Source organism: Talpa europaea (genome assembly GCF_964194135.1).
Source record: "Talpa europaea genome assembly, chromosome: 2".
In the NCBI taxonomy this organism is placed as follows: domain Eukaryota; kingdom Metazoa; phylum Chordata; class Mammalia; order Eulipotyphla; family Talpidae; genus Talpa; species Talpa europaea.
The window spans coordinates 93,743,997-93,770,141 of record NC_140068.1 but is presented as its reverse complement, the minus strand read 5'-3'; the positions used below and the strand labels follow the sequence as shown (position 1 = coordinate 93,770,141).

Genomic DNA, 26,145 nt, shown 5'->3' with positions numbered 1-26,145 from the left:
CAGCCCTGCAAAGAGCAGCCCAAGGCCTGGCACCTATGTCCTCTGAAGGGGTCAGGTGGTAGCCCAAGGCCTCAGAAGAAAGTCTCAGCAAATGGTGGGATTGGTGGCAGAAGGAGAGAGTGTGGAAACTGGCTGTTTGGGGGAGGGCATAAGTGAGACTAGTCTACAAAAGAGGCCAGCTTTTTCCAGTTTTTTTCCCTCCCAGCCAGGGACAGTCACGGCAGGCCCACCCTCCCATTGGTACGGATAGTGTGGCCTCTGCCCACCACATGACTACCCAAGAGAGCCTTCTTAATAGGGGTGGGGGTGGGGAAGCGGCAGAGTTTGGGGGGGCTACTGTGAGGCCTTCATGAGGAAGGGTGGCAAGGGCTGCACCAGCCTCAGGAACAGGTTTCAGCCGGCTGCCTGCATCTTCCCTGGAACCACGTCATCCCTCCCTCCCAGGCAGGCCTGTCTGTCACAGGCCATTAAGCTCGTGGCAGGTGCTGTGCTGTGCTGGGCTGAGGCTGGGGGAGGGGCGGGGCACCTCAGGAACTGCCAGCCTGTCCCTTCCCAGGCCTTGGTTGCTGGGAATAAATGCTTCTCCACAGGAGTCCCTATTCTTCCCTGAAAAAGCTACACCCTCACACCTTCCTGGAGATTCCCTACACACATTTCACAAACACTCCACATACACAAAAGCATCCCCACACACACCCAAATCTACATGCAGCATAAACACAGAGCACACAGGAGCACAGCACATATACATAGATCACATGCATGAATGCCACACATGCCATGCATGTACCACGGCATGCACACACAGACCACATGCACATAGCACATACATACACACTACACCACACATATGAGCCCATTGCACGCAAAAGCACACACAAACGCCACAGTTACCACATACACCTGCAGCACCCAGTTCCCAAACTCTGACCCTTCCTTCCTGGCAGCCCCCAAATACCGCCTCCTGTCCCAAGACTGCCAGTGAGCGGCCCTTTGGGTGCTCCAAGGCTGCACACAAAGCACCCTGTGCATCCCAGGGCAGAGTTTTCTTGTCAGCAAGCCAGGCACATGACGTGACGTGACGTGACGTGACGTGACGTGACGTGACGTGACGTGACGTGACGTGACGTGACGTGACATGATGTGACGTGACGTGACGTGACTGGCCAGGCCTGCAGGTCCCGCTAAGGGCCCCTCCCATCTCCCTCCCTCCTCCTTCCCCTGTCTGGGCTGCAGGGAACTGAGTTCTTCCATCTCCTTAGAGTTGAAAATGGAAGAGGAGAGAAAAGCCTGAGGCTGATCCATACCAAGGACCCCAAGGGCCCTGAAATGAGAAGTTGCCCCCACTCGAAAGAAGATATATTCATACCCACCAGGTCAGAGGCTCCTCTACTTACTCTCTGTACCCACTCCCCTTAGCTTGCAAACACCTCAGCTGGGCAGACAAAGCCTACCAGACCCAGGTTCCTGGGCCCCTCAGCCGTGTGTGCCACCATCCTCACTCCCTGGACACCCACATGTGTTGGGCTCCCTGTTGTTCCTTGCCGGTGCTGGTCTGTTAAGCCCATGCCCCTTTGCACACACTGTTCCTTTTACTTTATTTTTTTTAGAGATTTATTTATTTATGCATACAAGAACTGGGGTACAGGCCAGAGGAGTGGGGGGTGAGAGATTCACCAGAGACAGAGTGGGGGAGCAGAACAGGCAGACTGACTGAAATACACTGCTGAGCGGAGCAGTGGGCGAGACAGGAGAGGTCTGCTGTGCCATGTGGGTAGCTCCCTGGCTGGGGATCGAACTCATGCTACAGTGGCTGCAGATGGCTTCACAAGTTACATCTTAAGTCCTTGCACCACCAAGAAGTCCCTGTTCCTTCTACTTTAAATGACTTTTCCTACCTGGAGAGCTAATTCATCCTTTGTTCTTCAGGCTGCCTCTTCTAGGAAGCCATCCTTGATGGCACCTATTTTCAACAGATTTTGATGGCCCATCTTTGTGCATTCATAACTTTCTTATTCAAAGCTTTTTTTCACTTTATATCTCACTGATTAACAAGACCAACTTCCTCACTATGAACTCTGAGCTAAGGGGGCAGGGAACTGTTTAATCCAAAACCTTCACCATAGTGCTGACACATAGTAGGTGCTCAAGAAATACTTGTCAACTGAATGTGGGACTTAATCAGAAGACGCCAAAATAAAGAGGAACACCAGATCTCTGAGGAGGGAAAGAAATTTCCAGTGGTAAATATCAAGGAAGACTTCCTGGAGGAAATGAACAGATTGATCGAGGCAGGGAGGAGCATAAACAAACATCTGGCCCAGGAGATGGAGGAGCTAGATACGGAGGTGGGTGGAGAAGCCACAGGTCTGCCTCAACATGTGTGAGCTGGAATAGCTTTGGAGCCTCACACCACTCCACATGGCTGCTGTGTCCCCTCAACTTACAGGGAAGGGAAGAACTGTGGTTCACCTTAGCTCAGCTGACAGAGCACAGAGCCACCACTCAAGGCCGTAACCCAGACCTGCTTGTGTAGAAGGAAGACATGACCAGGAAGGTGCTTCAGAGCCAGACTAGGAAAGTCGTGATGGCGCCCTAAAGAATTTGGGTGTTTTTTTTCTGATGGTTTTAAAGACTGTGGGTCAAGTTGTAAGCAAACACCCCCTGGTGATGTCCTGATGTTGCTGGGAATGTTCTAGCACAGGTAGGAGCGTATGCAGAGGTCGACACTTTGGCTAGATTCTGAATCGGGTGATGGAGAGTGTGTATGTGATGAGGAGCCCAGAAGGCCCAGGCTGAGCCTCAGGTGATGCCTGCAGGCAGAAACAAGTTGGACAGGGCAGAAAGATTGGCAGGACTGTGAGGGGCCAAAGTAAGGGAGGGAGAGAAGCAGAGAGGAAGAGCCTTGAAGATGGTTCACGGTGTGGGTGTCTCCTTCCTGGGCAGATGCAGCTCTGGACGGTGCCTGTGCCTTGTTCAGAATTGGGCTAGTAGGTGGTATATTGCAGGTGCCCCTCACCAAGCTTTTTCTTACACCCATGAAGGGCAGGTCCTGCTGTTGGGCCATGACTCTGCTCTGGCACCGACAGCTGAGCGGAGAGATAAACATCCGGGTTCAGAATGTGATGTTCATCCATTCTGTGTGCCTTCGGAGGCCCTTTGTGTGAAGTCACAGCTGGGCTGGGGAGCAGCTGGCAGGGTGCATCCCCAGGCCCTGTCCACAGGGAGGCAGTGTGCAGTCTGGAGGGAGGCAGAGGAGTTGATGGGGCACTGCAGTGAAGTGGAGAGGGGTGCAGGAGAGAGACCTTCTGGGGCCCAGAGGACATCTAGGAAGATGTGGCATTTAAGGATAAATCTGATCAGACCTATAGAGCTAACCGACTGGGAAGTCTAGGGGCAAGTGCTGCCATCAGCAAAGTCCCAAGCATGGGACGATAGGGCAAGTGCCCCAGTGTCCTCTCAGCTGTCCTGTGTGGGAAAACGACAGGACGGGGTGAACCTGTGGATGGAGTTAATAGACGGGATAGCTCACTGTAACTAATGAGTCTTATTTGGCTCCTGATCTTCTAAAATGACAATACACTCCGCTCTGCTCAGGCTGCCAGAGCAAAAGACCACAGATTGAGAGGCTTAAATGACAAAAATTTATTTCTTACAGTTCTGTGAGCCTGTAAGCCCCAAAGGCTTGATCTGGAGGTTTAAAGTTCCAGATCAAGGTCTGGCAGGGTTCCATTTCTGGGGTGGTCTCTCTTCCTGGCTCGGAGATGGTCACTTACCCTCACGTGACCTTTCCTCCAGAGAAAGAGATCTTCCTCCGTCCTAGAAAACCAATCCTCTCAGATTAAGACCCCATTATTACCTCATTTAACCTCATCCCCTAAAGGCCCTATTTCCAAATACAGTCACATGGGGAGCTAAGACTTGGACTTGAGAAGGGGGGAGGGGCAGGGGGAAGGGGGAGGGACACAGTTCAGTTCACTGTAGCTGACATTTATGAGGAATTGGCCCTTCAAATGCAGGCCGGATGTTTGATTACATTGAGAAATTATTGCTATCTCTTGGGTTATAACAACAATAATAGTGTTTTATATATTTGTACACAAATATATAACAAAATATATGTGAGTCTGTCCATAGAGACAATAACATTACCATTATATGTATGCGTGTGACTCTATGGGCACCTTGACCTTCTAGAGACACTCTGAAATGTGTACGGTGAAATCACCTAATGTCTGGGATTTGCTTCAAAATGGCACAGGGAGGGGAGGGGATGTGACTGTAAGCAGAGTAGAACTGGCCGTGAGTTGATGGCTATTGGTTCTGGGTTTGAGGGTCACAGGGGTGCACGGTATTTTTCAATGTACTTTTGCATGCATTCTTCATTCCCCACAATAAGAGATTAAAAAAAAAAAAATGAGGAAGATTAGCGAGATTTAGGGTCGGGGGAAGGGCCAGGCATCTGGTTGCAGAAACTGCTCAAGCGAAGCTGGATGCGTGCAGCCCCAGCACCGCCCAGGCACTGGAGCATGAGCTGTGCCTGGCATCTCGGGTATCATGACCGAGGCCCAGTTCCTACACTCCAGGACAAAAACCAGTCTCAGTGGAGGATGAGCAAGCTCAGACCCCAGTGGGAAAACCGTGAAGGAACTGGGAGACTTGAATGAAGGGATCAGAAGCAGTGGCCATTTGTTCTGGAAGGGTTGGGAGGCCAGTTAGTAGAGCAGGCAGCAGGCAGAGACCAGCCCTGTATGCTGGGGGCAGAGAAGCTTGAGGATAGAGAGGAAGATCATGGTCACCAGGCTCCCAAGCAAACCTTTGCTGCATTTACAGGATGCTCAACTTTACTTTAGAAATTTGGTTTCTCGTGTGTTCTTACTGGGTGACTTTGGGCAAGTTTCTTAACCTGTCTGACCCTAAGTTTTTTCATCTGTAAATGAGAATAGTAATATGACCCACTTCATAAGGCTATTGGAGGATTAGATGAAATAGTAGTTGCAAATCACTAGAAAGGGTTTGGGTTAGCTATTATTATCATCAGAGTTTCAGGGAGGAAGCCGTTGTCCCTTGGGACAATGAGGTGGAAACAGAAGTCATTAAAATGACTAGACCCCAGTGGAAAGTTAGAAAGATGACAGTATTTCTCCCTGCCAGCCTTTAATAGATTGGTGATTTATTTTCTATGAAAGAAGCTGTTTTCCCTTATAGCAGTGAATAGGGTCAGATGCAGATAAGAAGTTGTTGAGGAAGGGCCAAGTGAATGTGTGGAGTGTATGAGAGAGAACGTGTGGTTGGCCATTCAGAGCAAGAAGCCAGCTGAAGGCCCAGCTCCAGAAATTACTTCTGGTCTGCACTCTGCATTTTCCAGAGGATGGCTTCCGGAACTGGAATCTACAACAGTAGATCGCCCCACTCTCCCCATGAGAGAGGGGCTGGGCCTGAGCAGGCTCCTCCCCTGTGGAAAGTACCAGCCTTTTCTCTTCAGGGCTGTGCTGAGGGACCACTTCCTCTTCCTCACTCTGAAGCAGGAACAGGCCTGCCTGATCCTGGGATAGAAGGGAGCATATTCTGGGATGTCTTAGCCCATCTGTGACCTCAGGTGGGGGTGGCTGAGTGTGCTGGCTGGAGGCCTTCCACCTGCTTCAGGGGTAGCTGAGGGCCACCCTGGAGTCCTCCAGGATGGAGGGGGCGAGTATGGAGAAGCTGGCATCTGTGTCCAATCTGGTGACTGTGTTTGAGAACAGCAGGTACGGGGCAGTGGAGGTGGGATGGGTCACCATGGCAGCCTGTCAGCCTCCCTCCAGCTCCTGGGCACACCCTCAGGCCCTGGGGCAGCACTGGCCCTCCCAATCTCCAGGCCGAAGACCAGGCCCTTCAGCCATGGGCTTCTCAGATCACAGGAGGGTGTTGTGGGGCACCAGGACCTGGGCAGGGGTGAGAGAGTGTGTGTTATACTGGGGAGAGTCCAGACTTGCATGTAATTATGAGTGAGCATGGGTGGACCAAACAGTGTTTAGGCTGCAAAACTCTACCCACTGTCCCTGCAGCAGACACAATAGCTAATACTTACCGAGCATTACTCTGTGTGTAGGATAGTCATGGGGTGTATCACTCAAATGAGGACACAATTGAAACTGTGAGCGGATGCCTTTGATTATATGGGGGAGAAGTGGAGAGGAGGTGGACAGTAGGAAGAGCTGAGACTGTGCTGAGCAAAACAGGAATATGGTCAGCCTGTCTATGGGGAGCTGTTCTATATATGTTTTCTTACTTAATCTGATTTCATCATCAAACAGCCCACTGGAGGTATTTCCATCTTTTCAATGAAAAAAATGGAGGCCAGAGAGGTGGAGAGGCTCCACGTGCTTTTAGTTCACAGACAAGGGACTGTTCAGGGACTTTTGTCTGAAGGAAAAAGGCTAAGTCATATGTGGGGATGTCATTGGTGACTCTGGTAGGAATAGTGTGTGTGTGTGTGTGTGTGTGTGTGTGAGAGAGAGAGAGAGAGAGAGAGAGAGAGAGAGAGAGAGAGAGAGAGATATTAATCCACTCTGCAGGTATTTCTTAAGCCCAGGGCAATGTTAGGCACTGTTATTGGAGGTGTTCTCTGGAAATAAACTCTGAAATTTACTGGCGGGAGTTTTGGGAACAACCCCTTGCGGGTGTGGAACAGCATGGGGTAGAGGGAGAATTTGAACTGCTGAGCACTTGCAGCAGAGACCTCAGCCTGTCTCTGGTCACCCTGGATCTGGGGTGCCTCTAAGGTTGTTCAAGTTAAGGCAAAAACTTGGGTCTTGTACCCCCACATGGGCCAGTCACAGTAAATATGAACTTGACTTTGGTTGAGGCAGCTCTCTTCCAGGAAGGGCAGTTTCCAGAGAGGGACTCAGTCATTAATCCATCAGCTGCCATACTACCAGCAGCTAAGGGAAACAGGGGGTGTGGGTGGAAGAGCAGACACTATAGTGGATGCAGGAGCCCAAGAAGGATCCCCACCCCAAGGAGTTCTGTCTGTGGATGCTAAGATCATAGGAATACCATAATGCCAGGCCATGGACAGTGGCTACGCTAGGAGGGGCCCAGATGTTGTGTTGAGAGCACTCAAAGAAGACAGTGCCTCCTGTGGCTTCACAGCAGAGGTGGCCTAGATGTGGGCTGAGAAGGTCAGCTCAACAACCTGAGCAGGTTGACCGACACTGCCTCTCCCAGAGACCTTTGCCAAGCATATTCTGTTCAGCACCGAGGACAGCTCTAGGTGCCACCTCCCTGGCCCACCACCACTCTGGCCCACCACCCCTTTGTGTGCGTGGAGATGGCACACTGTGGTTGGGTCCCCAACATATGTGCTCTGTCCTAGCAACACCCTAGAAGGATGAGGCAACCCTCAGACCAAGTGGGTTAGAGGAGGCCTCATCAGGGTGTGAGAGTCACACTTGGGGTGTGAGAGGCCCCTTGCTGGCTGACTTGGTCCAAGTTAACCTGTACCTTAATTGATCTGAAACTGAGAGATGAAGAGGAAACAGAAGCTGGCTTGGGGTCCCTGAAGAGAAATGCAGAAGCTAAAACCAAATGTAGAACAGAAAGCCTGAGGCCCAACTCCTTCGAATAGCTACAGAGCAGTGGGTTGAGGAAGTGGGCATTGGGGTGGGTACCAGAGAGGGTGGGCAAGCCCAGAGGAGCCATCTAGGCCTGGGTCCCAATTTTCTCTCTGCTATAAACCTGCTGTGTGACTTGGAGGAGGTCACATTCTCTCTCTGGACCTCTTTCTCCTTGACTGAAATGGGGAGGAGCAGTTTAGGGTGCAGGCTCGGGAGGCTAGCCTACTTGGTCTGAATCCCACTTCTGTCGCTTCCTAGCTGCAACTTATTCTCTCTGTTCCTCAGTTTCCTTGGTTGAATAATGGGGTGGGCTGCCATCAAAGCCTCTCTACACCTATGGGAATGGAGCACAGCCAGGTCACTGGATATACTCAATGAGGGTGAACCCTGTACCTAAGGACCCAGTAGGTAGGGTAGCAAAGCCTACAAAGGCTCATTCATGGGGGAACATGGAAACTGCTCCCACTCAGGATTTCCCCCCACTAGAGGCATGTAGTACACAACTAAACACCACAGCTTTAGCAGCTCTGCCCTCATTTTAGAGTGTTACGTGGCTCCCTTCATGCCTCAGTTACTAAGGTTTTAGGTCTTTGCAGCTACAGAGATTAAAAACAGGGGTCAATTCACAAGTGAGAGGAGTCTAGGTTTGGGGGGTGGTGTTTACACTCTGTTCAGAAGGAGTGTTTCCTCGCTGCTCTCTGAACAGGGAAGTGTGTAGTTCCCCAGAGAAGAAAACTCAGTTCACACTGACTCATTCTGAAGACTGGAGTTCCCTCCAAGAAAGGTGTTAGAGGCAGAAGTAGAAGTCTTACTTACCAGACTCCTCCTGAGCACTGGACACTCGGGATACTGTTTGCTTATGATTTGCATTAATCACCCCAAAATCCCCACCTAGCAGGTGCTGCTATTCTCCCTACTCTATAACCAGGAAACCCTCAGGTCTGTTCTGTTCTCTTCAGGAACCCTGGCACAGAGCCCACGGTCCACAAGCCAGAGACCGGGCTTCACCATCCTGGGTGCCTGCCTCCCTCATCCTCAGGAGCATGGGAGATGCCCACCATCGGGGAGACCCTGCCATCTGGGTCCAGGACAGTCAGTAGGAGGTACCTGAGCTCCCTGAAGAACAAACTCTCCAACGAGACCTGGAGGAAATCTTGCCAGCCCGGGACCTACCCTGGACCCGAGGCACAGGTGCTTAAGGGCTGGGGTTGAAGTAGGGCTCTGGGGCCACCCTCCAGGGTCCACCCACAAATTGTCTCCCAGCCAGAAACAGCATTTCCACAAGTGGGGTTCTCTGTGACTGGTGATGAATTAGAAGTTAGATTTTCCCCTCTTAACAGCCTTTAATCTCCCGTATGCTCCCACTGCAGGCATCATTTCATTTATCCCTCTCTGTAGGAGTCTTTTAGACCAGGACATTGAAAATCAGACAGCTTAAGGAACTTGTCCAGGGTCACACAACTTGGACCAGTCTCCACCTTGTGAGGCTTTCCCAGGTGTGGCCTCAGTTTACTCACTGAGGAAGGCAGTTTCCACATCCGTAGATTTTGAGGGCTTGGATGCAGATACTGGGTACCCTGGAGCCAGCTGCCAAGGTTCACGTCCAGCTTCCTGCTTGTTCACTATGTGACCTTGTTCACTATGTCACTATACTTTCTTTGCACCTCAGTTTCCTCATCTGTAAGGATGGGATGGTGATCACTGTAGTGTGTCCTGGTTATTGTGTGCTGGTTATCACCATCTACCTGGGTTAGATGGTTAACAAACTATCTAAAATGTAGTGGCCAAAGACAATTGATTATTTCTCACAATTTCATGTGTTGACTGAAATGCTATTGGATGGCTTTCCTGAGGGTCTTTAACAGGGTTTCTCACATGTCTGCAGTTAGATGGTGGCTCAAATGCCCAAGACAGCTCAACAATCAAAGCTGCTCCCTGGGCAGGGGCAGCTGAAGGCTGGGTGCAGCTGGGATGCTGGCCTGGCTGGGCCCTGGTTCTCTCCTTGTAGTCTTAGGATCTCTCCACTAGGGCAGCCAGGCCTCCAAGAGGTTGCAGTTCATGGCTCCCAAGAGAACACAAGTGAAAGCTTCTAGACATCTAAATGCTTAGGCCCAGATCTAGCACAGCCTCATGTTTGCTCCTGTTTTCTTAGTTAAAGCAATCCCGGTGCCAGCCCAGATGCACTGCTGCAGTAAACAACATTGGGGTACATTTCACCCTTAGAGACCTTTAGGGCCCAGGGTCCTCATTAGAAGAGACAAAGTTGTCCCTCTCCTTTTCTTCCTGGACCCCCTGCAGGAGCCTGAGAAGAGGATTGTCAAGGAGCTGCTGGAGACTGAGCAAGCCTACGTGGCACGCCTGCACCTGCTAGACCAGGCCAGTGGGCAGGACACTCCCTTGAGCCCTGGCACAGTGTCACCTCACCCCACCCACTCCGCCCACCTCATCAGGGCTGAGAGTCAAGACCCCTGCATTTGATTCTAGGAAACCTTAATCCTTTGGCTCATTGGCTGGAGTTGGGCAGAAATCAGGCCATTGGTGTCACTCCTATTCCCCCATCAGTGCCTGGGTTGGCCTCACAAGCAGCAGAGTATGCACTAGCCCATCCTTCCAGGCCCCACACAGCAATCTCATCTGTCACCCCAATACCAACATCCTCATCATCACTTGCCCCTTTGTACTTTCTTAAGGAACCTCGAGGCTAGAGGCTTAAATCATTGACCATCACCAGAGACATTCTTAGCCTGGTCAACAGGCCCAGGATGGGCCCATTTCTTCGCTGCCAACCTTTGGCCCAGTCTCTGCATCACTAGGTCTTAGTTTGCCCATCTGTAAAGTGGCCAGAATCCAGTCTTCCCTTTCTTTCTCCTGCTGGGGTAGTTGCAAGGAAGACTGGAGATTAAGGAGGTGAAGGCTGGGGTTTCTGGCAGTCCCCTTGGGCTGTGCTCGTCTTCCCTGGGCTGGCACGTGGGTGGCTCCCTCTCTGCCGCAGGCTGGCTGACCGCATATGGCTGCAGGTGTTCTACCAGGAGCTGCTGAAGGAGGCCCGCAGCACCAAGGCTTTCCCTGAGGATGTGGTCAAGCTCATCTTCTCCAACATCTCCTCCATCTACCAGTTCCACTCGCAGTTCTTCCTCCCAGAACTGCAGAGGCGGCTGGATGACTGGTGAGCTCCTGAGGCCTCTGACACAGCTCTGGCCCTCTGGGTGCAGCCCCCAGGGCACTAGGCTTGGCCTAGAAAGCCCATGTCCTTACTGTGTGGCCATGACAGTCTCCTCTAGACCCATGAGGGGCTTGGATGAATGAGCCCTGGGTGACCTTGAGTATGTATATGTGTGTACGTGTGTGTACGTGTGTGTACGTGTGTGTGTGTGTGTGTGTCTCCTGGGCAAGGGAATGGAGCAGGTCCCCGTTAGGCCCAATGACTGGGGAGGCAGTGGGGATAGTCAGTGCTCACTGAGAGCTTCCCACATGCCCAATCTTGGATTTTACACCTATTAACTCACGTAACCTGCAAGTCAGCCCGCTGTGTACTGATGGATCACTGATCTGCAGGAAGCCTGATTTTGTGTTAGAGATGACCACTGAAGTTTTTAGTGGTGAAATGACTTGCTTTATGTATTTTGTCGTGATGTCTGGGATGTCCTTTAAAATGTTAGAAATAGTGTCTATCCAGTGAGAGATGTGTAAGGGGAAGTTATTATAGTCTTTCTAAAATATTCTATTTATATTCATATTAAATTTATAATTCCTTACATTTTCCCTAACAAACTATGTTTGAAGAAAATAACAGTGCTGGGCGGGGTGGGGGAGGTCATGTATCATCATTTCCATTTTTTTTAATGGGAGACTTGAGGTACAGAGAGGCTAAGTGATTTGCCCAAGAACACACAGCTAGAGGAAGTCACACAGTTAGGAATCAAACCAACAGGCCGCCTCCAGATGTGGCTCCTTCCCTCTGTTGTGACTATCCCTGTCTTGAATGACCTCCAGGTCCTACCACAGAATGATCCTGGATAAGCTCTTTCTTATTCTAAGACAGGCAGGCAACTGTCCCCCTCCCCCACCCGTGTTTAATTGTGAGAATGAGATGAGAGGAGACATGTAGCACATCTTGGAGGGTGTTTGGCATGGTCCTCATTATTGTTATGTGTGCAGCATCAAGTGGTTATTGAACCCCTGCTGTGGGTCCCACACTTGCTGGGTCTTTGGGAAGCCCAGTCCTTGAAAGAATCGAACATCTGCCCTCAGTGTCTCACAGCCTAAGACACTGTGAGAGCACGTGGGTGAGCGTGACATGTCCCCATCCCTGCACGCAGAAGTGAAGCAGAAAGGCTGTTTAGGAGTCTTGGGGAGCCTGGTCTAACCTGATCTTCTCTGGAGTGAAGAGAAGAGTCCCCGGCTGAAGGCAATACCTGGGGGCCCCTCCTGCAGGACCGCCACCCCCCGCATTGGTGACGTGATTCAGAAATTGGCCCCCTTCCTGAAGATGTACAGTGAGTATGTCAAGAACTTTGAGCGAGCTGCTGAGCTGCTGGCCGCCTGGACTGACAAGTCTCCACCCTTCCAGGAGGTTATTACCCGTATTCAGGTGAGGTTGTGGGGGCACGGCACGAGACCCTGCAATGGCTTCGTTTCCCCAAGTGGTTTTGGGCATCTCCCAGGCTGAGCTACTCTTCTAGGTCCCAGTACCCACCCATTCTGTCCACTCCTCTGTCCATCTGACCTGTCTCCTCCCTGCTATCCTCCCCAAGAACAGCAAGGCCTCGGGCAGCCTGACCCTGCAGCACCACATGCTGGAGCCTGTGCAGAGAATCCCACGCTACGAGCTGCTGCTCAAGGATTATGTCCAGAAGTTGCCAGCCCAGGCTCCAGACCGGGCTGATGCCCAGAGTGAGGATAACCCCAGGGGCAGGGCCCGGGGGTTGGGGAGGCCTGAGTCACTCCCATGTATTTACGGAACACCTTCTAAAATGACTATAATATCAACGGTGATTGTTGGTATTTCATAGATGCGGTCTATACCGTCAGCCGCTTTTCACAGATGAGGATCTGGCCTTAGCCCAGAAGCAACCCTTAAGTAACTTGCTCAAGGTCACACAGCCAGAAAGGAGCAAAGTTGGGGTTTGAATCCATGCCTGTGTGATGCCGAAGCTCATGTTCTTTTCATTGCATCCTCTGGGTCTGATTTGGTTTGGGGAACAGTGGGAGTTGCAGAAGCCAAATGCCAAAGTCCAGAAAGCCACCCTAGCTGGGGAATGGCCTCCATCACCTGGACATCCCACATGCTAGGTTAAAGAACAGACTTCTCCTGAGGGTACTTGGGGCTGTCCCTGAGGTCACTTGGTTAACCTCAGGCACCTCCAGCTCCAGATTTTAGGGGATAACTCTGGCCCTGCCCCCCTTCAGAAGCCCTTGACATGATCTTCTCAGCCGCACAACACTCCAATGAAGCCATTACCGAGATGGTGAGCAGCCCCACCCTCGTGTGTAAGCAGCTGGCATCTCCGTGGGGTAGGGGTCACCCTTCCTCCCTGTGGTTTTCAGCCTCACCAGCCCCCCCAGGGTCACTCATCCCCTGATCTCGCCTCATGACACCTGCCTCCGCTGCTGTCCTCCCCCTCATACCCCGTCCTGTCATACAAAGCAAGCCTTTCAGAAACCAGTAGGTCCTGACAGCCTTGCCTGAGGGAGCATCCCCTGTCCCAGGAGCGGCTGCAAGACCTGTGGGAGGTGTACCAGCGCCTGGGCCTCGAGGACGACATCGTAGACCCCTCCAACACCCTGCTACGTGAGGGTCCCGTCCTCAAGATCTCCTTCCGTCGCAGCGGCCCTATAGAGCGCTACCTTTTCTTGGTAGGGGATGTTGGGGCCACCTGTTACTGGGGAGGGGAGTCCATGGGCCACCCTGCCACGGGTGCTGCCTGCCGGGCATGGACCTGGCATTGCAGGAGGAATAGAGGAAAGCCTGCTCTTTGTCCTCTGCTTTGGCACCCGGGTGACTCAGGACAAGTCACATGCTGCCTCCGGGCCTCAAGGATTCCCAGTGCAGGGCCTTCCCAGACATGCCCTAGGAATCAACAGTCAGAGTTTGAACGCGGTCTGTTTGGCACCAATCTGAGTTCTGGAAAATGCATAGCAGGATGAAATTAGGTTAGCTGCTAGAATGAACAGCCTGGGTTTGCACTGAGGACTTCAGGGGGTGACTGGAGAGCTGGACATTGGCCCTGCCTGGAGATCTGTCACAAGTCCCTGCTGCCCTCCGCCCACAAGACAGCAAGACACTTCAGTGACTGTCCTAGGTGGATCAGGGGCTAGATGACCCCTTTCTTGTCATACCTGTAATGTTCTGTGAGCTCGCCCAGAGAGTGAGGTCCAGTGAGTTCAGGTCCCCCAGGGAAACCTCGCCTGACCATCCCCCTGCCCTGTGCACCTCACAATCTTGTCTGTGTCTCCTCTAGTTCAACAACATGCTGCTGTACTGTGTGCCCAGGGTCATCCAGGTAGGCGCCCAGTTCCAGGTGAGGACCCGCATCGACGTGGCTGGGATGAAGGTGAGCAGCACTCCCACCACCATCAGGCTTCATCCTGGAGGTGGTCTGAGTCTGAAAAGTAGCAGGGAGCCAGCCAAGTTCTCAGTCCAGGAAACTGAGCCTGCCAGGTCTGGGGCCAACATAGACATGGAAAGAATATGGGGTTAGAGCTCTTCCCTCTGGGCTCCTCACCTTACTGCACGGGGCCTTTCCCAGGTCCCACAGGCCCACTCTTTGGTGCATGCACACTCAGCCTCCCCTTGCTTTGCTTTCCCTACTGTCCATGCCAGTGCTTTGAAAACATGAAGATGTACACCAATCCCCTGGAGTCTTGTTGAAAGTTAGCTTCTGATTTAGTAGGTCTGAGGTGGGGCCTGAGAACTGCCTTTCTAACCAGAGATTCTGATGCTGAATCTGTGGGCCCACAGAACACACTTTGGAGTCTACACTGTGTGCTCAGATGCTGGCTTCTGTGTGTCCCCACCCCCACAAATGAGCAGACAGCAATCCATAATAGTGCCATTGCCTGGGCCCTGCATCCTCTCATTCAAGCCTCATGAAGGCCCTATGCAGTAGGGACTCTTTTTTTCTCCCCTTAGTTTTTTTTAATCTTGAAAAGCTAGTATTAATTTTATTAATTAAAATATAAATGAAACACATTACAAAATCAAATGGCATAAAAAATATATATCACGCCCTCTAGATCCTCTTCCTGAAGGCAGCCTTTGCTTCTTGGGAGACCGCCCAGAAGTAGCCTTTGCATGCACAACTAATAATATGTTTATTATCATTTCTTCACTTATGTTTCCCATAAACAGAGACATAATCCTTACACTATTCTGCACTGTGCTTTTTAAACTAACTACTAATTGTGGAGATTGTAGCATGTCAGTATATTAGGAGCTTCCTCATCCTTTTTCACAGCTGCATAGTATTTCAGCAGGAGGCTGTGCTGTCATTCAGTTGGCCTGTCCTTTACTGAGGAGTATTTAAATTGTTTTGAGTTATCAGTATCCTCACACGAGGCTGCAATGAATATCTATGTACAGTTTGCCTGTGTGAGTATATCTGTAATTAATCCCATTGAAAAATATAAGGAAATAAACAAATACATCCCAACAATGGAATATTATTGAACAATAGAAAGAAATGAGCTATCAATCTATCAACAATAGAAAGAAATGAGCTACCAAGCCATGAAAAGACATGAAGGAAACTTAAATATACATTAGTAGGTGAAAGAAGTCAAGCTGAGAAGCTATCTGATGTATGACAACTATATGACATTCTGGAAAATTAAAACTATGGAGACAATAAGATCAGTGGTTACAAGGGACGGGAGAGAGGGGAGGATGAAAAGGTAGAAGCCAGAGGATTTTAAGGGAAGTAAAACATTTTGTATGATACTATAATGGTACATATATGCCATTTTACATTTGCCTAGAGTTACAGAATGCACCAGAGTGAACCATAATGTAAACTACGAATTCTGGGGGGTGATGATCCATCAATGTAGGTTCAGTTGTAATAAATGTGCCACTCTGGAAGGAGAGACTGTGCATGTGTGGAGCCAGGGGGTAGATGGGAAAATCTCTGTATTTTCTTCTCAATACACACAAGTTCCAGAAAGGTTAAGTAACTTGCTTGGAGTCACACGGCAAATCCTGGTTTGACTGATCAAACCAGATTGAAGACTCAGGTATATCAGAATCCCTTTCCTTAATACCATACTATACGGTCTTCTTTAAGATCTCAACCCAGAGGAATGAAGCTTATGACAGAATCACAGGCATGACAGAGGAAATAGTGGGTGGGTGGGGCCTTCTTGACCACGCCTTTCTGATTGCTCCTGAGTCCTGTGTGTCCTGAAGGCTGGTGTTGGAAGAAGCAGAGTCAGGTCAGGCCTATTTAGTGCCCTTTCTTCTTTCCACTCCCTGCCCCCATCACTGATACCCCCACCTCTCCCAGGATTGGCCCCTGAGGGAGCTGCAGGAAGGAGTGGAGCCAGGACACTCCCTCCTCCGGAGACCCCCTGCACTTCTAAGGTCCCCCAGCAGGGCTGACTGAGTGCCTCTGCTCCTGACTGGGCTTACCTGGCATTTGGGTCCCAGTCATAGGGCCTTGGGGTGGGGCACCTCAAAGCCTTGAGGGTGGTGAAGGCCTATTGGCGGACATGAGCACCATCGGGGGATTCACAGACTGCACCCCTCGGCTGAGCTGACTGAGGTCCTTTAAGAATGCAGTCTCTACCCCACTTTACAACTTGCAGTGGCCAGAATGTGCCAGAGGCAGGGTGTGTGCAGGCTGGGATGTCTGAGAATCTTGGCAAGTTAGACTGAGAAAAGCAGGGTGTGTCTGGTGCTCTGGTGGCCGCACAGCACCCTCTCCTGGCCGGCACAGGCCTGGTGGGACAGAGCTGCCCACCGCAGCTGCTGGGAACCATTTTCTGAGTCTGAGCTTTGAAGGCAGATTTGACCTTCAAAGATTTGACCTACTATGTATGGCTTCCACTGCCTATGACCCTCTGACCTCCTCTTTTCTGGAGTCAGGGAGGCCTAGTTCTCAGTAGCTGATTCTCCCCAAGATCTGAGTTAACCCTTATGTTGTTCCATCCTGCTCAAAGCCAGTATGGGAAGCAGAAAATGGGTGTGGGCACACACATGGGGTCTCCATGTACAACATGTACAACTGCGCAGGTTGTGCACTGCACAAACACACCTCATCTAAGATGAGCACGCCTCATCCACAGCAGACCTCCTAGGTCGTGCACTTACTATTCCCATTGTCCAGCAGATGGCAGTCAAGCATCTTGTTCCAACAAAATCTGACTATTATGCCAGTTTGCCAACAGATGTCAGTAACATGTTTTGAGGAAGGGGTATCTTTTTCTAATTAACACAAAGGCACTGTATGGGCAAGCAGGAGCCTGAATCCACCCAGCCCTGAGAAGGATTGAGACTGGACAGCCGGGCTCAGGGAATTTTCATCCAGAGACCCTCATCCTGCCCCTCTCATCCGAGACCCTATCTCGGACCCCAGTCAGGGTCTCCCTCAGTACCACTTTCTCTTTTAAAAGCATCATCTTTTTACCTACTTCTGGACTCCAAACCTGAGATTTCTCCCTTCTCACCCCACTCCCCACTCCCTCACTCAATTAGTCACCCAGTCTTGCGTGATTTCCTGGTATTGCCTCCCAGGTCGAAACCTCTTCTTCTTCCCAGGTGCCAGCAGGTCCTGGGCAGGCCTGAACAATAGTGTATCACCTCCTAACCAGGTTTTGGGTCACCAGTTTGTACCATTTTGCTCTGATAGTCCTTCACATGCTGCTGTTAGGGTGGCTTTCCCCAAACACCTCTTTTCACGTGAGTTTCTCCACTTGTGAACCTTCAGAGTCTGACATTGTTAAGGCCCTGAGTCCAAACCACATCAGGCCCCTTCTACAGGAATAGATGGGTTCTGTGGGCCCAGAGGACAGACTAGGACTAATGTGAGGAAGGATGTGCCTGCTGTCAACCCTTCTAGGATGAGGTGGGCCACCCTGAATGTGGAAAGGCCTAGCTGGGCCAGGGCAGGGAGTTAGCAGAAGGGCTCAAGGGTGAGATGGATACAGTGATAAGAGACCCCACACTCAGGCTCACCAGCCTCTAGCCTAGATCTTAGCTTCCCTTTGCCTGCCTGGGTGAGGCCTGGGCTTACAGGACTCTGCGGGGAGCAGAAATAGATTTTCTTCCACCTTATTGTTAGGAGTCAAAAACCTGAGTCAGAATCCTCATTTGGCTTTTAGATGCTGTGTGACCTCAGGCAGGTTTCTGGTCCTCTCTGAATCTCCATTTCCTCTTTTCCTAAATGAGGGTGCCAATATCTGCCTCCCAAGATTTCTGGGAACATTTTCTTTAACTTTTTACTATGGATATTTTTAAACAGAGAAAATCATACAATGAACACCCATATACTCATCACCTGGCTTCAAAATTGTCAACTTAAAGCCAGTCTTGTATCTTTTAAAAAAAAAAAAGATTTATTTATGCATACAAGAACTGGGGTACAGGCCAGAGGTGTGGGGACTGAGAGGTTTCACCAGAGACAGAGTGGGGAGCAGGACAGGCAGACTGACTGAAATACACTGCTGAGGGGAGCAGCGGGTGAGTCAGGAGAGGTCTGCTGCTCCATGTGGGTCACCTCCCTGGCCGGGGATTGAACTGCAGAGGCTGCAGAGGCAGATTGCTTCATAGTGCTGCATCTTAACCCCTTGAGCCAATAGGGAGGGGAGGCCCCCAGTCTTGCATCCTCAACAGTCTGATTCCTCATCCCCTTTCCACTGGATTATTTAAGAGCAAATCTTGGGCAAAAAATCATTTATCTAAAAAAATACTTTAATATGTACCTATGAGATATGAGAACTCTTTTCTTTTTTTGCCTTAAAAGATAACAGCAGTACTATTATCACACCTAACAAATTAATAATTATTCCTATTTTCCTCTATATTAATTTTAGTCATAGTGACATGACTGTATATAATTGTTAAAATCCCCAAAACTGTACACTAGATGACAGTGGATAACAATTATTTTATAGTGAAAGATCTTTTGCATTATGGCTTCTCACAGCACATTTACACGAATATTGGTCATGTGCTTCTTCTGTCCCTTTTAATGGATTTGACCTCCCTCTCTTTTTTTTTCCTCATTTATTCATTGAAGAAATCAGATTATTTCTCTGGTAGCTTTTCACATTTTGGATTTTGCCGACAGCATTCCTATGGTATCGCTTAATCTGGCCCCTACTCCCCATATGTCTTATAAGCAGGTAGGTAATTTGGCCACCTGGCCAGATTCAGCTGTGTAAGGCTAGTTGGTGAGCGGCACTGTCCAGGCTTGGGGACACAGAAGCTGTTAGCTTGGGGATGGGTGAGCGGGTGCTGCTGATTAGATAGGAGCGTGCAGGGGGAGCCCCGAACTCGGCAGGCCCGTGGAGTACGTGCTGTCTGGCTGGTAGCTGTCATAATGGCCTCAGGACCTGTGGGGTTTGTGGCAAGAGGATGGTGACAGACACAGAGCAGGGGCTCTATCTGTTTGATCTACGGATTGGGCCATCATTCCTTCCCTCCCCACAGGGTGTGAAGGCTTATTCTAGGCCCTATGTCAGCTCTTGAAAAAGAGATGTGTCCCCAAACCCAATTTGCCACCCAGTTTCTGTTTCTGCTGAATCTTTTGCCAGAAACTGCTACCCTGCCACATCCTGGGCCAACTTGGCTCCTGCTGAAATCTCAGGAGCTGTAAATCCCATTGACTTAGTGCAATTCCAGTTGCAGGTGACTGTGCTGGGCTCAACCGGATCAGGGAGGGAGTGAACAAGCTCCCTATCCCTGTCCCTTGGGCATAATTCACCTCCCTCCTCGCCACGCTGCCTGTCTGCCAGGGAGGGGTGGTGGTGACAAGTCTGAACAGGTCGGCTCTCTCCCCTTCCCAAGCAGGTTCGCGAGCTGACTGATGTGGAGTTCCCCAACTCCTTCCTGGTGTCCGGGAAGCAGCGCACCCTGGAGTTGCAAGCCCGGTAGGCAGCTAGGCACCAGGGAGGCGGGAAAACTGGGAGGGGCTCTCTCAACACCTGCGTTCACTTTCTGCACAGGTCCCAGGAGGAAATGATGTCCTGGATACAGGTATCAGAACATTCCAGGGCCCCTGGGATTCTGCCCCTAAGCCACCCAGGCTGCAGGGGAGAGAGGGGAGCACATGCTCCCCGCTGCTTTCTGCTCTTTCTCAGGAGTTACTCTGTGGGGTTGGAGTGAGCCCTGGGTTCAAATCTAGATGCTTCTCACTGTTTTGCAGGGTGGCCTGGGGCGAGTATCATCCCCAGTCTCAGTCCCAGTCACACCTGAAATCTGAGGCTAATAGCTTCCTCTCCTGTATGTCAGCCAGTGGCCCCCAGTGTCTGGCACCCAGTGGGCTTTCAGCAATGTTTGTTGCGCGTGTGGAAGGAGAGATGGATGAGTGAGTACTTCCTGACGGCTCTCTACCCATCCCCACCCCAGGCCTGCCAGGCAGCCATTGACCAAATCGAGAAGCGGAACGAAACCTTCAAAGCTGCCATCCAGAGTCCGGAGGGAGACACTCAGGAGCTGGAGGTACAGGGGCCTCTGTGGCCCTCCAGCCTCAGGCACTGCTTGCTGCCTGTCCTTGCTCTACCAGACGAGCTTGGAGGCCAGGGGAGTGTCACCCACCAGGAGTGAAGGGACCAGTGGAAGCCCACTCACCCCAGCATCACTCTTCTTACAGATCCAGTGCCAAAGGCTCCCCCATTAGCAAAAAAAAAAATTCCTTTGGGAGCCTCTACACTCAACTATCTCAAAGCAGGATTATAAGTCTCTGAAGTGCTGGGTGTGGGGGGTGCAGGCCTGGGTGTGAAGGAAGGGAGAGTAGCTCTGACTTGATTCCAAATCTGAGCTTTGAACGCTGGCTTGCTGGGTGTCTTTGCTGAGTCACTTGACCTCTCTGAGCCTCAGTTTTCTCACCTGTAGCATAGGAATAAGTAATTGACCCAACACAGTGCCTATCCATTCAGTCAGCTTCACATGGAAGCCACAGGGAGGCACAATCACTGCCACAAGCAGGTGTGTAGGGCATTCCCCAGGCCTCTGGGAGTGGGCAGAAGAGGGTCGTGAGTGCCTGCCCTGCTGTTCAACAGCTGCAGTCTGAGGAGCTGGGCCTCCGGGCGCCACAGTGGGTCCGGGACAAGATGGTGACCATGTGCATGCGCTGCCAGGAGCCCTTCAATGCCCTGAGGCGCCGACGCCACCACTGCCGGGCCTGCGGCTATGTGAGTACCCTGCCAGCACCCCTGCTGCCTGCTGTCCACCTTGACTGCTGCCTTCCCAAGCCACGCCCTGGTCTCCCCTCCTCTCCCCTACCCTCAGTGGGAGTAGCTGAGCCAGGCTATGCCTGGCCACATTCAGACCTGGTAGTGCCCAGCTGTGAAGAGGGCCCACTTCATCTATTCTACACCTGGGGAAGTGGGCAAAAAGAGGATAAATGACTTGCTAAGACACTCCCCCAAGCTGACACCTTAATAGGTCACCTACTTTTTTTTTTAAAGATTTATTTATTTATACAAGAACTGGGGAACAGGTCAGAGGCCCTGGAGGGTGAGAGAATTAACCAGAGACCGAGTGGGGAGCAGAACAGGTAAATGGACCAAAGACACTGCTGAGGGGAGCAGTGGGCGAGACAGGAGAGGTCTGCCACGCCATGTGGGAATCTCCCTGGCCAGCCAGGAATCGTACCCACCCTGCAGAGGCTGCGGACAGCTTCACAGCTCTGCGCTCAACCTGCTGCACCACCAGGGAGGCCCAGGTCACCTACTATCTTATAACCAGTTCTCCAAGCTCCCAGACCCAGAACCAGGAAATGGTCTTCTGTTCCAGAAGCATCCAAGCCCCCTCAGCCCCTCTCAGGCCTTGTACCCACCACCTCATCAGCACTTTGCCTGTTAGGTACCCCTCCCCTCTTTCCCACATCCTATCTCTTCCTGACGACCTCAGCTAACTGTCCTCTCCTCTTCTTGCAAGTCCTCGCACCCCAGCTGCTGATCGGGTCTGTTGCTAACTACCGCCAAGTTCAGGCCTTGGTTTCCTCACCTATGCAACGGGATTAGAATACTTACCTTCAGGGTGCTAGTGAGGACTCAGGAAAAGAAGGTTCACTGCCCTCCCTCTTTCTCTTCCATCCCCCTCCTCAATCACTAAGAGGGCTCACCAGGAGGAGTGAGAGGCTGGCTGAGGAGACCATCCACTCCTCCCTCTTATCAACTCTGGCCACTATCAGAGGCAGATCTTGCTTTGCTTTTTAAGCACCTGCTGTCCTTACCCTGTTCTTTGTTGATATCACAACCCCCTCCATTTACTCTGCAAACAGAGAAGTCCTTTGCAACCTCAATCTTTAATGACCTCCGGGGGACAGGAGGAGACCAGCTGGGCAGGTTGGGGCCTGTCAGGGCGGGGTTCCCAAGATGTGTTAAACTGCCATCAGGACACAAAGTAAATTTCTAGGACTGGAACACACCTATGTTTAGTTGTAAGTGACGAGTTACATCCTAGAGCCAAATAGAAAGGATCTGGGATTAGCTTCTGTTCTTGGTGATTCACATCTGTAAGTGAGAGTTGAGTGGGTTCACATTTGTGACTCTCTAAGTAGTTCCTAAAATATTATTAAAATAATATAAGAAGGCCTCCCCAGTGGCACAATGGTTGAGCGCTGGGTTGTGCAGCCTCTGCAGCGCCGGTTCGATCCCCGGCTGCTCCCCGGCCACCGGAGGAGGATCCCACATGGTGCGCAGACCTCTCCTGCCGCCCGCTGCTCCCCTCAGCAGTGTCCTTCGGTCCTTCTGCCTGCTCTGCTCCCTGCTCTGGCTCTGGTGAATTCTCTCACCCTCCCGCGCTTCTGACTGTACCCAGTGCTTGCATAAATAAACAAACAAATAAATAAATAAATAAATAAATAAATAAATCTTTAAAAATTAAATAAATAATATAAGAAATACAGAGAGACATAAATAATAATAACAAGGCCATGTACCTGCCTTCCAGGTACAAATAAAATATTCCTGACAACTAAATTAAATGTGTAATCCCTGGATGAATTCTAAATGCGAGAACAAAAAAACCACACCTGGATAACAACAATATGGTTTTGATGTTTATTTAGTTTCCCGCATGCGATCTTGACATTGTGGGCAGGCAGGAGGGTGCTTTTGTTCTTAGGAGATATCGGGTATATTAAGGGCAAGATGTCGTGATGACTGTAACTTATACTCAAGTGGCTCAGGGAAAATAAAGGACAGAAATGGAAAGAGAAAGCTCATGTGGCAAAATGCTAATGACTGGTGAGTTTGGTGGAAAGGTATCATATGATGCTTTCCACTAGTCCTGTAGGTTTGAAATTTTTCAAAATAACACTTTTTTTAATTAAAAAAATGAAATACTCCCAAGACGGCGGAGGCCCCCAGTATGGGGCTGCGTGAGGTACCCTTGTCCCAATTTGGGGGTTTCTCATGCCCTTATATACCTTTGTACTCTGTGAGTCATCCTTTCGGTGGTTTGGGTGCCCAGTTTCTGTCTCCTAGGCCTGCCAAACGGGAATCCTGGCAAGGGTGGGGCAGGCCCAGTCTCTTGCACTGAGTCCCTCCCAGGCTGTGTACTCTGCCAGGCACACAGATGAACCCCCTGGTGAATTGCCCTCCTCCTTCATCTCTATCTCTTGCCCCCCATTTCCACTCCCACATCCTGGATCCCTGACATCCGGTGTTCCTGGAAGGCACGTCCTACAGCGCCCCATGTTTCTCTCAAAGTCTTCTCATGCTTCTTTCACCCAGGATCCCCAGCATGATCCACATTAACCTTCTTGGGGGCAGCTCTGTGGTGGGCTGGGGGGCTCCACTCCATGGAGTGCACACAGCAGGTCTTCCCAGCAGAAACAGCCAGCCCCTCATTTTTACATTGTTCATTAGAACACTCTTGATTCTGTTTGAGTGGAATGCAAACTTTGCAATAAAGGTAAATTGGAGAATTTTAAAGAGCTGTCCTATTGACTGAGGGTCAGTTGCTGTCAGTTTGCTGTATGCCCTGGGCAGTCACTGCCCCTGGGCTATCAGGCGAGGACAAGGGTCCAGAGCTGTTCACCTGACAGGTGGCTGGCAGAGCTAGGCGAGGAGGCAGAGGGAAGAGAGAACACTTGGAAAAGAAATTCAGATGTCAGGTGTGTGAGCAGGGGCAGGCCCCTGGGATCAACAGCTGCCTTCCCAAAAAGGGATTCTGAAGGGGAGAGAAATTGAGGCACTTGCAGTGGGGGGCTGATCACAAGACCCAGAGGTCGAGCTCACCCCCTGTACTGCACGGCCTCCTGGCAGCTGCGCCTCCGCCAGCACAGGGCTTCCCCTCCCTGCTTCCATTCTTCTCCCAAATATTGCTGCCGCTTCCTCTGGCCCTAGTTGTCACCTCCCTCGCCAGACACAGACTCATTCCATCTGCCTCAGCTCCAGCCCAGCCCCTCCCGCCTCCCTTCCCTCAGGTGGTGTGTGGCAGGTGCTCCGACTACCGGGCTGAGCTCAAATATGATGACAACAGGCCCAACCGAGTCTGCCTCGACTGCTACACCTTCCTCACCGGAAATGTGCTCCCTGAGGACAAGGAGGACAAGAAACGGGGCATCTTGGAGGTGAGGGCCACACTTCCTCCATTCAGTAAATGAGGGGGCACACTCGTAGGTGTCAAGGAACAGAGGGCATTGACCACACTTTCACTCCATCTCTCTATGCCACAACTCCCTCTCGGCCCCCCACCCTCCAACAGAGCTGGGTTTGTCACCAGTTGGAAGCCACCTCTGGCTCCAGATTGTCCTTCCACCCCACCCTCTGTGTCCCCATCCAGTAAAAGCACGGCCTCTCTAGATACTTCTGTTCACACCCTCTGTGCCCTGTTCCAACATCCCAGGGGTGTTGCTGATTCCATTTAACAGATGAGGAAATTGAGGCTACAGGTCAGGGTCCAATTTCTGGAAAGAGGCAGATCGAAGACTGCCAATTATTCTAGTTGGAAGGGACTTTGGGGACCAGTTGGCCTATCCCCAGTGCATAAACCACCCAGAGAAGCAACTTGCCAAGGACAACAGCTAGTTAGGACCAGTGCTCTGATCTGCACAGATGTTCTCTCTGCTGTCCTTGGGGTCCTGCTGAACAACCCCCACTCCCCAGATCTCCCCAGGTGCTCTTCCTTACTGAGCAGCACTCATGGGGCACTAGCTGTACTCAGCTGCAAAGAAAATACAGTGTTACCCACCCAGTCTCTGTTGCCCCTCCCTTGTTAAAATCAGGTCGACATCCCACAGACCCTGGGAGGTGGTTGAACTCAGCTCCTAGGTTCAAGTTGGTTCCTTCCCACTGACATATGCCTCCCCATTCTTCAAGGCCCAGCGCCTCCCCACCATCACGCCTTCCCTGATCACTAGACCCACACAGCCTGTGCCTGGAGAGAGGGTCTGGGCTCCCTTTCAGGCTGCAGTTCTGTTTCCTGCAGCAACTGACAAGTTATAACCTCCCAGCATCTGCCCCAAGTTCAGGCTGACTGGGTTTGACTATGGCTCTGCCACTGCCCAGCTGTGTGACCAGAGGCCCGTGGTAGGGCCTCTCTGAGCCTCTGGGACAAATAACTTTCCCTTGCAGGTTGCTGCAAGGATTACAAGTGGCGATAGTTAAGCCCCCAGATAGTGTCTGTAATATAAGAGGTACTCTGTTTTCTGACTGTCCCTCTCTTTTGCTTTAGAAGGGGTCCGCAGCAGGGTCCGAGCAGAACCTAATGTGCAGCTTCCTGCAGCTGGTCGGGGACAAGTGGGGCAAGAGCGGCCCCCGGGGCTGGTGTGTGATCCCCCGGGACGACCCCCTTGTGCTCTACATCTATGCTGCCCCTCAGGTATGCCCACCTGTCCAGGCCTCGGCCTCTCACAGTATGTGGGGGGGAGTATTGTTGGACCCATGTGTCAGATGGGGAAACTGAGGCCCAATGAGGAAAGGGTTCCCTTGAGTCACAGTGTTAGTGGCTTGCAGCACTGGGTCCAGATTCCAGGTCACAACTGCTTTGCCTTTAGGAGGTGGCCAGTCCTCTCCTTTGATGGTACCTGCCAGTCTAGCCCTCTTTGTGGGTATTTGGGGAGCAAGTTCGGGTGCATGACTGTTACCTTCAAAATGACTGTTTGAGGTAGTGGGACAGAACATGGTGGACAGTGGCCACTCTTCTCTCCTCCTTTTCCAGGACATGCGGGCTCACACCTCCATCCCCCTGCTGGGGTACCAGGTGATCGCTGGGTCCCAGGCCGACCCCCGGGTCTTCCAGCTACAACAGTCAGGCCAGCTCTACACCTTCAAGGCAGAAACCGAAGAGCTGAGGGGCCGCTGGGTGAAGGCCATGGAGCGGGCAGCCAGCGGCCGGAGCCCTGGGGACCCCAACAGCGGGGACCTGTCTGACTGA

General features: G+C 51.3%; 1 protein-coding gene across 1 annotated transcript; it reads left to right on the top strand.

Annotated features, from left to right (window-relative positions):
- Window positions 1-5,679: 5,679 nt before the first annotated feature.
- FGD2 (FYVE, RhoGEF and PH domain containing 2) lies at window positions 5,680-26,145 on the top strand (the record flags this gene model as incomplete). The annotated part of the gene is made up of 16 exons (XM_084256704.1): window positions 5,680-5,747; window positions 8,558-8,789; window positions 9,897-9,974; window positions 10,616-10,764; window positions 12,033-12,189; window positions 12,353-12,491; window positions 13,008-13,066; window positions 13,308-13,454; window positions 14,060-14,152; window positions 19,606-19,685; window positions 19,761-19,791; window positions 20,164-20,256; window positions 20,817-20,948; window positions 24,194-24,340; window positions 25,444-25,590; window positions 25,930-26,145. The coding sequence occupies 16 exons, from the start codon at window positions 5,680-5,682 to the stop codon at window positions 26,143-26,145; spliced, it is 1,968 nt and encodes a 655-aa protein (XP_084112830.1).